This window comes from Chlamydotis macqueenii, chromosome Z (genome assembly GCF_036417535.1).
Source record: "Chlamydotis macqueenii isolate bChlMac1 chromosome Z, bChlMac1.mat, whole genome shotgun sequence".
NCBI lineage: Eukaryota > Metazoa > Chordata > Aves > Otidiformes > Otididae > Chlamydotis > Chlamydotis macqueenii.
The window spans coordinates 60,533,431-60,548,901 of NC_141593.1; the positions used below are offsets into that span (position 1 = coordinate 60,533,431).

At 34.7% G+C, this 15,471-nt stretch overlaps 1 protein-coding gene across 7 annotated transcripts in view; it reads left to right on the top strand.

The window, feature by feature from the left end:
• APC (APC regulator of Wnt signaling pathway) overlaps positions 1-15,471 on the top strand; it is a 103,158-nt gene that overhangs the window by 74,733 nt on the left and 12,954 nt on the right. For 4 of the 7 annotated variants that reach the window (XM_086771190.1, XM_086771191.1, XM_086771189.1 and 1 more), the window contains 8 exons: positions 3,627-3,731; positions 7,473-7,595; positions 10,154-10,532; positions 11,712-11,807; positions 12,697-12,836; positions 13,561-13,638; positions 14,360-14,476; positions 15,160-15,374. In XM_086771190.1, the coding sequence (XP_086627316.1) occupies positions 3,627-3,731; positions 7,473-7,595; positions 10,154-10,532; positions 11,712-11,807; positions 12,697-12,836; positions 13,561-13,638; positions 14,360-14,476; positions 15,160-15,374 (1,253 nt within the window). The remainder of the gene's footprint in view (positions 1-3,626; positions 3,732-7,472; positions 7,596-10,153; positions 10,533-11,711; positions 11,808-12,696; positions 12,837-13,560; positions 13,639-14,359; positions 14,477-15,159; positions 15,375-15,471) is intronic. The other 3 variants (XM_086771192.1, XM_086771195.1, XM_086771194.1) reach the window with 2 other exon arrangements.

Below are 15,471 nucleotides of genomic sequence, written 5' to 3' on the forward strand. Positions count from 1 at the left end.
ATTTGACTCACAAGAATTTATTTTTTCTTTGACTCAGTTGTAGCAAAATTGTTTCAGTCATATGTTTTGGGGTTTTTTTGTCTCATTTTTTTTTGTCTTCCCTTCTTACTTATACCTCTATGTGTGTTGTGTTTAATATGAAGTAATGGCAAAATAAACATTTTCTGGTATCTAGAAAATAATAGTGTATCTGTAATTTTCAATACACAGAGAATAATAGGGTAGTTGAATATAGAGGAAAAAACAGTGGTTTATGCATAGAAGAGTCTTCTGTCGTAATAAATACCCAAGGGACCGCTTTGGCAAATTGCACTGATGAAGTATTAGGTAACCATTATTTGTAATTTGTTGTCTTAGCAAAAATGATCAAGGGTTACTATGCTTGTAAATGTCGTAAAATACCTAGAGATTTATATTTTTTTTCCTACTAGTAAATACAGGGAAATTAATAATTGACAAATGATAGTTATCATTGACTTCAGAAGCACTTAGAAAATAGTGGGAACAAGATGGAGGGAGCTGCTCTGTCTTCCTGTAATAGGCATGTACAGTCTTGCACCATTTTGCTGCAAAAGGAAACAAACATTCTCAGTTAAAGTGAATTTTGTAGTGTGATGCCAGAATTCAGAAATGGCAGAAGACAGTAAACCCAGCTTATGCCACTTCAGAAATCATTCTTCAAAATAGATGGTGCTGTTTAACCCAGGGGACCTGCGTGCCATTCCCTAGCTGCTCAAACTCGCGTAGAGGTTACAGAGTCTGCTGCTGTTCACGTGCTCTGGTTCTTTACTAATGTGGTTGGTAGTTTGTATGTATTCATCCACACATTCTACTTTCAGTGCTAAAAGGTAACATGAAGAGGGGCATAGTTGCAGTGGTTATGCTCTGTTTATAACCACTAATCCACAGTCTGTCAGATGAATATTAATTTATTTACAGTAATGCTATATCTAAAAAAATATATTTTAATCATCCATATGTGTGTGGATACCTATTGCTTTTATATTCATATAATATGCATATATAATAAATATATGTTGTGTTTATATTATATATGAATACATCTATAGTAAGTATCTATTTAGATTTATATAAAGAATCAGTTTTCAGTAAATACCTGCTATCTGTTGCTTGCGTTATTGTTAAATCCTTTCGGCCAGTCTGCATGAAGAGAACACCTTCTTCCTTCAGATTATTTCAGTAGCAGAAGTGGTAAAAGCTCTTCGCTGTGAAATTGCAGATCTGACATGCAAGCCCAGCCAATGACTTACGTGACAATAATGTGTGTGCATCTTTGTGCACGTTGTGAGTGCATACTGCATTTAAAGATAGATAAGCCCTGCTAGTAACTGTTTAAAATTGCTGTATAATTACAAATTAATTCAAGTGTTAACGCTGACTGCTTTTTGTAGTGGTGTATTTTTGAGAGCGCTTGGGTGGACCAGGAAGCCACGTCTTTAATAAAGAGCATGTAGCAAACAGAATGTATGTGGATGGGAGGAGATGGACAGAGAGTGCCGAGAAAAGCAGAAACTTTTCTTGTCAGAGAATGAAATATCTCTATATTTGTACTCTAGATGCATCAAAACTGTTTAATAGATACACCGTCATCACTACCCTAAAAAAAATTGCCCCAAATTCAGGAAAGTTCTTGGAAGAGTAGCATTATTCCCCCTCAGGTGACCCAGTAGTGGGTCAGAGCCTGACTAATGAACAGCCCAGCTTTTCGCCTCTAGGTATGATGAATACTGCTTTTTTCATGGGGCTGAAAATTACTGTCACCTAAAGACTGGGAAATTTTCTGCAAAGTTATACTGGAGGCCTAGTTCTAGATTTTTTCAAACTCTTTATCACACTTTATTCAAGATTGAAAGGGCTGTGAGACAGGGATTCAGTGTATAATATGTTATATTGTATTCAGCTCATGGTACAGCAAGGCCTGGTCCTGACTGGGTCCCCACTCTTACACTGGGAACAAACATTTCTTTAGTCATTGTATGAACATCGATAGCAATGTCATTTCATACACAGTGACAGAGATGGTTACTTTTAAAATTATGAATCGGATTTGAAAGAATAGTAACACTATGTCTCCTAAAATATTTCATGAGTTTTGCTTTGTAGGTTACTCATTTGCCACAACTGAACACATAATGTTAAGAAAAATGCTATCCATCATTGTTTTCAATTTTATCATGTTGCTACTTTGTCTAATATTTACTTCTGTGTTCTTTGACATATCTTACTCCTTTAGTTAAACTGTATAGATTTCACCTTTAAGTTTATCCCTAAATTATCGCTTCACACGTATTTATTTAGTTACTGGTTTCTAAAAGTCTGTCCAGTGCTAAATATTTTCTGGGTTTGAGACTCTAATGTCTGTATATGAAGAAAATAGAGCTAGTATGCCAGTGGCACCGTATGAGTTTTAACACCAGGTAACTAGAGACGTTTCAGTGTATGTACATTGAAGATAAGTGTGTTTCTGCTAAAAGTTAGAGACATTTCCATAAAGCAAGATGATGCAGACTATGCTATAGTACATAGCTCTCTCTGTGTATATATATATATATGTATTTTATTTGTTCATGTATCATTCATATGTATTTATAATACATATATTATTAGATATATATGTATATATTGGCTGTACTGCTCAAGAGTGCTGCAGAACTGCATAGAAACTGAATTCAATATACCAAGTGTAGTTAAAAAAGTAATAGAGAGACATACAAGAGCGTTGTCTGTTAAGGCAGTAGCCTCTGAGTCTGAAAAATGAGATTTGGCATCAGAACTAATATTATGAGAGTAATCATGCTTTGGAGGTGAGGTGATAACCTTACCTGAGAACCTCAACTCCAGACTTCAAGTGACTTCCAAGGACAGGATTATCTACGTCTTTCTGAAAATCTGAAACATTCTAAACACGTTAGTAGATAATGCTGGATACTTCACACTGCTTGGTTATTCTATTTGCTTTATTAAGAAACGGTATTTAAACACCTCATTTTCATGTTAATCTCATTGTGCCTGTCAATGGCAGTGACACCAGTTTAATTGTCATGTGGTTGTATAGAAAATCAGTTGAATTTATTCAGTGGATCAGTATCAGCTTACATAAATTTTATTTGCATCAAAGTGGTTATTCCTGCACTGTTTGTCCTTAAAATTTAGAAGGATTCTTACAGTACAGATGTCTTTCTGTTCACACAGAAATTATTCGTCTTTGAATGCAAAGCTTAATTGAACTATGCTATGCGTAGTCTCCGGTAAATGCATGAATCACATGACAGTGCAGAGAAGACAGTTGTTTGCTCCAATTCTGTTACATTTCTGATAGCGATGTGAGCACAGCTGGTGGAAAATGGTGTTTCTGTGTCTCACAGCAAATCCTTTGTCTTGCAGGGCTATAATCCTCAGAGAACATGCTTCACTTTCATCTTGCAGTTTTTCGAAGACACTCAGTCTCAGCTGTTAATTATTGGAGCCAAGGGTTGTGAAATAACAAAGTACTGTTCAGTGGCTTTGTGAGAATGCAGCATTGATGCATTCACAGTCTACAGAGCTTTGAATGGAAAAGTGTACTTCATTTCTGTATGTAATTTCTTAAACTCTTATATTAACAGAGAGCACCTCAAAGCAAGCATGATGCAGATTCCTGTGATACAGAGAGACAGAATGAAGGTCAAGAAGCAGCAGAAATCAGCATGGCAACTAGCAGTACTGGTCAGGTAAATTGTTTACTTTGTTTGTTGACAGTATAATTAAATAGTCAAAATGTACCATGCTTATATATTGGTATATACCTTATGGTGTTTGTATGCATGCTCGTTTTAAAAAGATATACGTTTTTCTTCTTCTGATCTATACGTGAGAAATTTCTTGTATTTATTGGAAGGAAATGTTTTAATAAGATGAAGCATAAATATTCAATAATGCAGAGAGCATTTTTCTTTTGTTTAAATTATTAATGAGCCTAATGCTATGAAGGAGATAACAGGAATGACTACAGAAATTGTATTTTGTTGTACATGAACTGTAATGCTAGAAGTATGATTTCATTATGAAAAATTGTTCAGATTTTCACTTTAGAAGTTACCACTGAAATATCAGTGATTTTTAAAAAGAGGAGAACCAAATGGCAGATTTATCTTTGATGTTTCCTTAATACAGGAAAAGAAAGCTTTGAAACAGTACTATCAATGAGGTAATCTCCTGGAAGTGGGCTGGAGGGTTATTTAAATGTTTCTAAAGAATCTTTCATTGTTGTTACTTTTATTAGTGAAATACATCAATGGAGTATTTTGAGGGATAGATTAAATTCTTTACTTGTCTTTTAAAACAAATACTTATCAAAATTTATGACTTCTCTGTTTGGCTAAAAAATACTTTGATTTATTTACCATGTGCTAATGATAATTCCCTTTATTATTTCAACTGGAGCTGAGACATTTCTACTAGTAATTTGAGTTCTTAAAACTTCACAATAAAAATGTTGTAGTTGAACTAATATGAAAAATATTTCTGCTACTCCAGGGAAGTAGTATTATTTCAGTCCTTCTGAAAGTGTCTTGTACATTAAGATTAATCAGAAACAATTGTGGTTTGGCTAGAATATTTCACTTGATTAAACATTAAGCATAGCCTGTAATTTTGCCTTTGAAATGTATTTGATCACCTTTTGGAATTAAGTTCTGTCAGCCATATCTGAGCAACTGCTTGAGGCTCTGACTCTAATTCTTATGACGGCTTTATTGTTTGGGAAGAATATACTTTGATGCTGCTTTGGGGCTGAAAGCATAATGTATTTAAATAATTGATGCATTGTGGCTTTACCATCCATCCTCAGTGTACGAATCAGGAGTTATTCTGGACAACAGATATTTTATAGAGAAGGAAGGAAAAAGGGATTGTGATGACTTGGCAGACCTATGCAAGTGAGGATTCATTCATACTTCGTTTGAGGTCTTACGTTGAGGATTTGTGCAATTTTGAACTTTGCCTCATAAAAAATGTATAACACATGCATTTTCCTTCTTCCTGGATGTAGATAAATCCAGAGTTAAAAAGAATCTATGTTAAAAAGAGACATCCGGGGATTATTTACTTTCAGTGCAAGTCCAGACAGAGAAGGTTTAATGGATTGGGCATAACATTTATTTCTGATAAACCAGCTCAATATACTTTGAGCAATCACTATTCAGTTGAGTGCAAAAAAAAAAAAAAGTTTTAACCAAATAATTTGGTTCTAATTGGTTTTGTAATCATAGAAACTATTAGTTTATACACTGCCAATTGAATCCAGGATTTTTCAGTCTCTTTCTGCATCATCTTTCAGCTGTCTTTTGTTTTCCATTACACTCCCTATCCTGCTGCTGAAGAAAAATCTTTTTCATACCTTTGTTTTGCAAGCTTTATGAAGTTACTCAGTGAGATTGTCTATTTTGTTAAGAAAATGTGCCACAGAATAGGGAAAGTTACCTAAAGGACAGAGTAAATAGGAAGGCTCTGAATGAGATAGTTATCTAGAGCAACGTTGATACAGTTTTGGGAAAATGCTGGGAAAATTATGCTGTTTCTGTCTACACCATGATGAATTTCAACAGGTACTCCAGACTTAAGCCTTTTTTTACCTTCTTGGACAAAACGATCATACTGAACTTAATAATGGAAAATTCTGGCGTGTACATTATCTTGAACCTGGAATCCTCTGAATGTACTTAGTGAAAAAATCCGGGAATTCATTCCCTATTCCTAGCACTGCAGGTTATTTAAGTGAATAATTGAGGAAAGCCAATATAATTTTCATTCCAATCTTTAAGATTTTGAATTTTTCCTATACTCAACAGAGAAAATAAAGTCTTGTTTAAATAGGAAATACACATTAGAATAAATTGTATTAATTTAAATAATTCTCTTGGCATAATAGGTATTCTGGAACATGCATGAAATGTTCTGGATTCAGATGGGAGAAGAGGGTAATAATGTGTGTTTAAATATTCAATTATAACCAGAATTTTCTTCTGTCTAGACAGACACTACATAAATTTATTCCTGCCTTTTACAAATAGTCACTTTCAACTTCAAATTTAAGATGTTGAACTGTATGAACAGCAAATACTAAGAGAGGAATATTCTTCTTTCCTTATGGTGCACCTAGAAAAAACATAGAAATTAGCAACCTTCCAGTACCTAAAGAGGGCCTACAGGAAAGATGACGAGAAACTCTTCAGTAGGGCCCGTTGCAGTAGGACGAGGAGTAATGGTTTTAAAATAGAGGGAGGTAGATTCAGACTGGACTGTAACGTGTTGCCTAGAGAGGTGGTGGATGCCTCATCCCTGGCAACATTCAAGGCCAGGTTGGATGGGGCTCTGAGCAACCTGATGTGGTTGGAGATGTCCCTGCTCCTTGTAGGAGACTTGGACTAGATGACTTTTAAAAGTCCTTTCCAACCCAAACTATTCTATGATTCTGATTATTTCAAAGTGTCTTTCATACAGTTTTCTTCAGTGTGTTATATATTTTTATTGAAAAAAAAGTTCGTTGACCCACATAGGTTGAAAATGTTGTTTTGCAAATTAAGCTAATAATTTCATTTACAGATTTTAGCTTTTGTAGAGGATCAGCAAAAGACTGGTGACTACCTCAATAAAACGGTGTTCTGCTACTAAAAGTGTTTTGCTCTTCAAATGTATTTTTAAGTTCCCCAAAGCGAGTGGGAAGGGAGGGACATAGTAAGGGAAACTTCACAGATAGGAAGCAGAGAAAAACAAAGAAAGCAACAGCAAAGGAAAAAAGAAGAGAGTGAGTGTATAAAAGATGGTGAAAAAAGGAAAAATGTAAACACAAAATGGATTAAAAGAGGACAAAGGTGCTAATAACTGGGTCTTGCTACTACAGGTAGGAGCACACTATTTACAATAATCTCTAGAATAATTACAGCAAACAGTGTCAGCATTATTGTATAGCTTTCCATTAAAAAATGAAATATTCATCCACTCATAATTTGCTTTTGAAAAGGACAAAATCAAGTAGGGTCACTCCTTGTCCAGATGAGTGTCATTATACTTGTCAGTTCTTGCATACCTGGATGTGTTCTGGAGAAGTACAGACTTATTCCTATGTGCTACATAATATGACATAAAAGTTGAGGCTGGTTTTTTTCTCTGTAAAAATTATAGTTCTGTTTGTTGCCAAGACCGCTTATCTTCCTTCTTGGCGCAAATAGTCATTATAAAGTAATTCCATTGAAAATACAACTCTATTTAGACTTAATTTCAGGAAAAGTGGTTAACGAAACACAGTTTAACAGTGACCTCTAAGTTGTGTCAGGGTAAAGACGACCTAACTTAACAAGTTAATTCATTACTATCAATATGATTTCATGATCCAGTGCTGAAACTGAATTAGGCAATAGTTGTTTTTTTCGCTCAGACTTTGTTTTGTACTGGGTTGTTGTTTACATTTGTAGGGTTCTGCTGCTCGAATGGATCAGGAGACAGCCAGTGTTATGAGCTCTAGTAGTAACTATTCTGTTCCTCGCAGACTGACAAGTCATCTGGGTACCAAGGTAACCGAAGATTACAAACCACAGGTCGCTAATGCTACATTTTTACTAATACAATAACCTTATTGTTTCTGCCAGTATTACTAATATTAGCTGAATGATCTGTCCACACGTAGCAATTTTATGGAGTTAAGATTTTAGAATATTTTTTCAATGTTTAAAATATATGCACAGAAATCTTTTTTTTTCACTTGCTGATGATCAGTTAAGAGTTGTCACCGTAAGGAAAAAATGATTGCTGGGAATTACTAGAGTATCTGAAAAGCTTGTGATGTTGGTTTGTGATCTGTGATGAAAACTAACCCCTTTAAGAGCAATTCTTCAAATACCTTTCCAGAGTGCAAGTCCACAAAACAGGTGCAATGGCTAAGAAATTAAACAAAAAAATAAAACAAAAAAAAAAGTAAACTTTTCACAGTGATAAATGTCTGCTCACAAAAAAACTGTGCTCAAAGTATTTGTGCAGCATGAGGGAGGAAGAAAATGGCAAATCTGTAACACAAAATTGAGTTAATGAACCACTGGAGTTTATATTGCCTCTGGAATCAGCAGCAGTATAGATACTGCTGAGCAGAGTCTTCTGGGAAGCAGTGCCTATTAGCTTGACGTAGTATTAATTACTTCGGGCCTTAAAACAGCATTATAGTGTTGTCATGCTGGTCCTGCACTGTATGAATGTACCAAATGGGAGTGACATCAGCTAGTCTGTCTGTCTGCAAGTTTTCATTGCAAATTGTAGAATTCATTAAAACTGCAAACAACAGGAAGGCAGGGAAAGGGACTGAGTGTGGAAGGAGACAGGCAAAGAAATAGGTTCAACTGAGTGTGCTGTGTGGTAGGAAAACCCTAACATTAATGCATGAGAAGAAAGGAATGTGTTTACAGATGCAGCCAGAGATGTGTCTGTGGGCAGTGTGTTTATACAGAGAGAGACAGAGAGACAAATGTGTTCTTAGTTTTTCTTGTGTTGTATTTGCCACAACCTGGAGACTGGATTTTGGTGGCTTCCTCGGCTTTATGCTCTGACAAAAGCTTTACCTTCCGAATCAAAATAACACTAGATTAAAGCCACCACTTGAACTATCTGTCAAGCAGCATGCATAAAGCAGTTTACAGTCATTCTCCTTTAAAAATACAAGTGGTTTGTTTTAATACTGTATTTGATTTTTCCAGACCAAGAAGGCAGGATCTCCAAACCAGAATGCTAGGCTGTCTTGAAATTGCTTCCAAGATTATTTCAGTGGATTTTGCATGTGATCATACAGTTTCACAGATTCTAAGATTTCTGTTGCTTCAGCGATCGTATAGTATTTAGAGAAATACATGTTAGCAGACTTGCTGCTTAATCTACCCACTGCTATCCAGTTTTTTTTTAACTTTATATTTGTACTCATCTTCAGGCACATTAGAATTGTCTGTGAAGCAAGCAAGTAAAATCATTAATTGGTCTGGTAACCAGTGCAAATATCTCGGAATTAGTAGAAAACTTGTCTAACAGTCCAAAGTCTCATTTCTTCCTTAATTGAAACAAAGAAACACACATGCTGCTGCTTTACAATTCCCTTTGATAGGTTCTTTATGTTGTGCTTTGATTTTGAATGTTCCTGTTTATCATGGCTTCAGGAGTTCAGAGTTTCTAGATAGTACCTAAAATCATCCTCTACATCCTGTTACTCTACTAAATGTTCACTAGAAGAACCAAATGTATTTCTTGATCTAAAGTAACAATTGAAGAAAACAGAATGGGAAAGACAAACCAAATGGTGCATTCACTACTGTATTACATGACAGCCAAGGGGATCCCTCAAAATTGCTATTTTTAGTGAGAAATTTGGTTACTCTAAGTTAAATGTGTAATGCTGGGTTTTCATGGCTTGATTTAATTTGTCAAATGCTCAGTATTTTTTATATATTAAATGAGCATTTCTTTGCTGTACTGATTTTATCCCTGTAAACTTGAAAAAGTATTAATTTATCTCTTCAGTTTTGCTTTTGCTATAAATAATCTGGTCCCTATGCAAGTCGGTTATCGTAACAAAAAATTATTACTTAATCTGAAATAGTTTTAAAGGAAAACTTTAAAATACATAGATGTAAGATTTTTTTAGCACAATGTAAATTGAAAATTCATGTAATCGTTCTTATCCCTTGTCTAGAATGGTTGTGTTTAATGTCACGTAACAGTTTTTCAATGAAGAGCATCTTATGTGAAAGTGTGATTCATACAGAGCATATTTTTTGAGACAGAATTAATTTTAAATATATTTTAGATTTCTCAAACACTTTCACTAATATGTTTATTTCATCTTTTTGTACAATGGGAATTTAGAAGTCCTTGCCATTGCTCTTGTAGATTAATACAGGTACATATAGCTACTTCTAGCCGTTTAACTACTAAGTGAAATTTATTAAGATCATGAATGCTGAAAAAGTAATAGTACTTAATTATTTCTAAATAGCATAGGGGTTTTTTTGCACCATTAAATAAGGGGGTTTTGCTCATGTGTACCATTCAAATTTCCTTTTAGTTTAATTTTTGTGTATTTTTTTATGTAACTGTATTTTTAAAATCATTTGACCTGCAGGTGGAAATGGTGTATTCATTATTATCAATGCTTGGTACTCATGATAAAGATGACATGTCAAGAACATTGCTAGCAATGTCTAGCTCCCAAGACAGCTGCATAGCCATGCGTCAGTCTGGATGTCTTCCTCTCCTCATCCAGCTTTTACATGGCAACGATAAAGACTCTGTCTTGTTAGGAAACTCTCGTGGTAGTAAAGAGGCCCGTGCCAGAGCCAGCGCAGCACTGCATAACATCATTCACTCACAGCCTGATGATAAGCGAGGCAGACGGGAAATCCGCGTGCTCCATCTTTTGGAGCAGATCCGTGCTTACTGTGAAACATGTTGGGAATGGCAGGAAGCGCATGAACAAGGCATGGACCAAGACAAAAACCCAAGTAGGTTCTGCAAGCTGTATAAAAATGTTTGAAAACAAAGAATTTACAGAAAGTGCAACTTTAATCTGACTTCTTACTGAATGTATGTGAGTTTTCTTAAATATGTGTATATGTATATCCTTTTTTTTAAGTTGAGCTAGTGTTAGGAAATAGTCTCTATTACAGATATGATACCCTATTTCTGAATTTGTTATTTAAATCATAGACTTTGGTGTGCTTTCCAGGTAATAATTGTAGTATTTTATATTTATAATCTGTAAATTAATATTGAGTGTTTTACATTTTAATGGATAATGAAACATATCTAAATAAATAATCCCAGATCACTTTTCATGCAGATATGTTCAGGAGATAGCACATTTCACTTAGGAGAAGGACAGAGAGAACAAATTAAATAATCTCAATCTATTCAATATAATATGAACTGTTGTTTATAATGTTGTATGTAAGAAATATTTCAGTATTAAAATACAAGAGAAGTGACAACATAAAGTGAATAGGAGTTTTTTCAGGGAACAGATAGAAAAAAGATTTAACCTTCTGGATTGTTTAGCTGCTTTTCTGAATTGAGGGTATTTTGTAAATACAAGCCATAGGTGTCTGACAGAAGCACTGCTGAAATCCGTGGGCTGCATCATGGGTGCTGGAATTTACCGTAAGAACCATTTAGCAGGAGTTGGGCTCTGAACAAATACCAATACGATTTTTGCATTAGCCAGAATCTAGCTCACGAAATTATGAACTTAAAAACTTCTTGTTATGAAACGAGGGGTTTCATTAATCATTCGTAAGGACATAACGACCAAAGAAACAGCGTCACATTAGCTGGCATATTAATGCCACCAGAGTGTTCAACCTTATTGATTTGTTTGACTAAGATTATTAATTTTTAAAAGTAGTAAGTTTGTTTGTTTTTTTTTTTTACTGGGAGACCTATTTCTTACTTAATACATACATTCAGGATTCTCCCTAATTTCTTTTTAAACATCAAATATATTTCTAGTATACACATTTGTTAGTAACATTCTTAACTAATTGTCTGTTCATGGATTATTGGGAAGATACAAACATCGAACAAAATGGCAGTTGATTTATCTTAAGATTAGAATCACTTTGGAAAACTTAAAATCTAGACAAAATCACTTAGAAAGTACTAATTGTTACCTGTTTCTGGATCAGTGCCTGCTCCAGTGGATCATCAGATCTGTCCCGCAGTGTGTGTTTTGATGAAACTTTCATTTGATGAAGAACACAGGCATGCGATGAATGAGCTTGGTAAGACCGAATTTATTTCTGTGACTTCCTTTGAGAAGTTTGCTGGAAATGCTGACACTCCTTGTGTACCTCACTGGATATATGGCTTTTGTTACTACTGCTTTAAACAGATCATCAGTTCATTTGCGTCAGTTATTGCCCTGTAAGTGATGAATGCAGTTTAAATTAACCAGACCATTTCCCAGTGGATAAACTACTGTGTTAGTTACTTACTCTTTTTTTTTTCTGGCATGAATTGTGACTTTTGAAAGAGGAGTATTATTATGGTAATATTTGCAATTTTTAAAGTATTTGACTTAGAATGGAGACTGCTTTCTAGGGTGGGAGGTTTTTGGTGGTGTTTTGGTTTAGGGGATTTTTTTTGGTCATTAGTTTGTTCCTGTTTAACAGCTTGAATTTTTTCGTCCATGCTCAGTAAATTCTGTGCATGCAATTTTCCTTAACTTGCCGCTTTTCGTTATCAATGAGAATATTCTATGTATTTTTCTCAGAAAATAACATTCAGTGACAATAATTAAATCAGGACTTTTCAGATTTACTGAATAGCCTTTGATGTAATTGCTGCAAGGTCATCAGTCAGACATTATTTTGGCTGGGTGGAATTAAAAAAATGAGTATGCTTCTTACTTCCTCATAATTCCTCCTGTTCCCGCCTTCCTCTGAAGTCTCAGTGTCATGCTGTCATACCTTTCAGCTGCTAATAAGCACAAGATTCAAGATCCAGAGTCAGTATTTAACAATTTATTTAGCTTTCTGAGCCTTCTGGTTTTCAGATGTTTGAGATTTGTTCCATACATATAAATGCAATTTGCTTTTTGTAATATATGTACTGTACTCAATATATTGGAGTACAGATACTATTTATTTTCTTATTTGTTTGTTTTTAAAGGAGGTTTGCAGGCCATTGCTGAACTGTTGCAAGTGGATTGTGAAATGTATGGACTTACAAATGATCATTATAGTGTTACCTTAAGGAGATATGCTGGAATGGCTCTGACAAATTTGACTTTTGGAGATGTGGCAAACAAGGTAAGAGTAGGATTTTAAACATACAGTAATTTCAGTTCATAGCTATGTTTGAATTGTAGTTCTCAACACAGGTGATTAAAATCTCCAGGATAGGATATTGAAATTGAGCTCAACACAGAAGTTCAAAATACCTCAGTCATTCCATCCTGTCCTGACAGACAGCACCACAAACTGAATGTTGTATCGTGCAAATATAGTATTGATTCTCATATTAAATTAAATCACTTTTTAACCTCTTCACACTGAAGCTTGCTTTTAAATATTTGGAGCATATCAGGCTCCTAATAGCCACTACTTCAAATAATTATAAGAGAAAACAGATTCCCTAATTTTTAAACATTCATTTTTTTAATACTATGTTTATTTGAAAGAAAAAAAACATGATCATGGGACTCAATGCATAGTAGGTAACAACACATTGCCAGCTTACAGGTGAATTTTATCTGGTGCATTGTAAAGAAACCTGAGGTAGTAAATGTCCAGATCAAGTCCTAGACCTGTTGTAAAAAATAGAAAACCACTTTTGTATTGTCCAGAATAGGAAAGATAGTTACACTTTTTAGTAGTTCTAAACCAATTATTTATTGTTGGCAACATATATTACTAAGCTTTTATTGAACCTTAGATGTTACTAGCTTATAATATCAAAACATTGTGCAGAAGGAAGCCACCTAGCCTGTCATATAATACTATTCACTTTCTTGTTTCTTCTAATTCCTAACAGGCTACGTTATGTTCTATGAAGGGCTGCATGAGAGCTCTTGTAGCCCAACTAAAATCTGAAAGTGAAGATTTACAGCAGGTAATGTCCTTTTCAGATGAAATATTTATTTGTCTTGGATGTTTCCATCACTTTGCATCCCATTAATTTCATTACATTATATTAAAATGTTATATTTCTGCTCTCCTTTCCTCATACTTACCTTCCTTCTACTCATTTCACCTCGCCACAAGTTATTTTTATACTTGAATTCTATCGTCTTCATTAAGTTTCTAGTGTGCTGTCCATAGAAAGCATTCTCTTTCTTTTGTTAGGCTCTGTCTTTGAAATATGCTTCATTCATACTAGCCTGATTTTTTTTTTTTTTTGTAATTATTGTTCCTGTGTTATTTTGACTGCTTCAACTTTGATGCAAAGTTTGTACCTGTACTCACTCCACAAATTATGAAGTACAACTTTATTCTTGCAAAAATACTTAGCAGACGTCAGAGTGGAGCACAAATCTGAATTTTTTGACCAATTTTTCAACTAGTCTGGAAAGCAGTGAATCTGATTTCAAATCTTTGGTTTAGGCACCCACACACAAAAGCCAGTATCTTTGATTAAACTTCATATTGGAATGTTAGGACAGTCTAGCAAGCAACACAACAAAATGCAGATTTTAGCAAAGGGCTAGTTCAGCGGTTTAACGTAACCACTGTTAATTAATCCATAGCATTTTAGAAATCCGTGAGGAAAATCTGATAACCTGCTAAAGAAGTAGCTGTATTGAGATACATTATTTTTCTTTCACGTTCTGCAGGTCATTGCAAGTGTGTTAAGGAACTTGTCCTGGCGAGCGGATGTTAACAGTAAAAAGACTCTAAGAGAAGTTGGAAGTGTGAAAGCATTGATGGAATGTGCTTTAGAAGTTAAGAAGGTATCCTGTATAAATGACTGAGATAAATTTTGAAGAGATTACATTTCTAACACAAAACACAAATATTATTTTCCTTTTTGTTGAAAGCAGTTAGTTAGATATTTGAGATGTTGTAGGTAACTTGCTTTGAAGAAGGGAGTTGCTTTGAGTTAACATGGCAACAGACTACAATGTAGCAATGACATCTCAAACCTACTAGTATTTCTGTAATTGTATTTATGAGAGTTGACAGCTTTTGCTCTTCAGTTTCATGAGCTGTGCTGTTGTAATAGCCTTTTTTATAATTTTGCAGTGTAGAAAAACCTCTTTTGAGTTAATGAATAAATAACTACCATTTCTGTAATTTTCTAGATATATTTTTGGTATCCAGACAGGATTATACTCCATCCCAGATTCCCCTCCCAGTTAGTCTTCAAGCCATTTCTACCATTGTGGCAGCTAACAAGTATTGTGGCCCATATTTCTGAAAACTTTGGGCCAAGCAATACCAAATCCATAGCTGAAGGAAGGAGAGAAGCAAACAAAAGTATTTACATGTGCACTGCTGCCTGCATCTAGCTTAACAGCCCAGAAGGCAGAAATTGGAACATACATAACTCCCTGAAGCTAACTTACATGTTTTTGAGAGCTTGTGATCAATAGCTGAAAACTTCTCTAATTATATCATTTTGTTATTTTCCTAGGAATCCACCCTAAAAAGTGTTCTGAGTGCCTTATGGAATTTGTCAGCACACTGTACTGAGAACAAAGCTGATATATGTGCTGTTGATGGTGCTCTTGCATTTCTAGTCGGCACACTGACATACCGGAGCCAAACAAACACTTTAGCCATTATAGAAAGTGGAGGAGGAATATTAAGAAATGTTTCGAGCTTAATTGCTACTAATGAGGACCATAGGTGGGTATACTTTTTTCTGAAAAATCGTCAGCAGATCCACGTGTATATTTAGTAGACAGTTTATAGGACTGAGTCTTAATATGAATGCATGTATAGA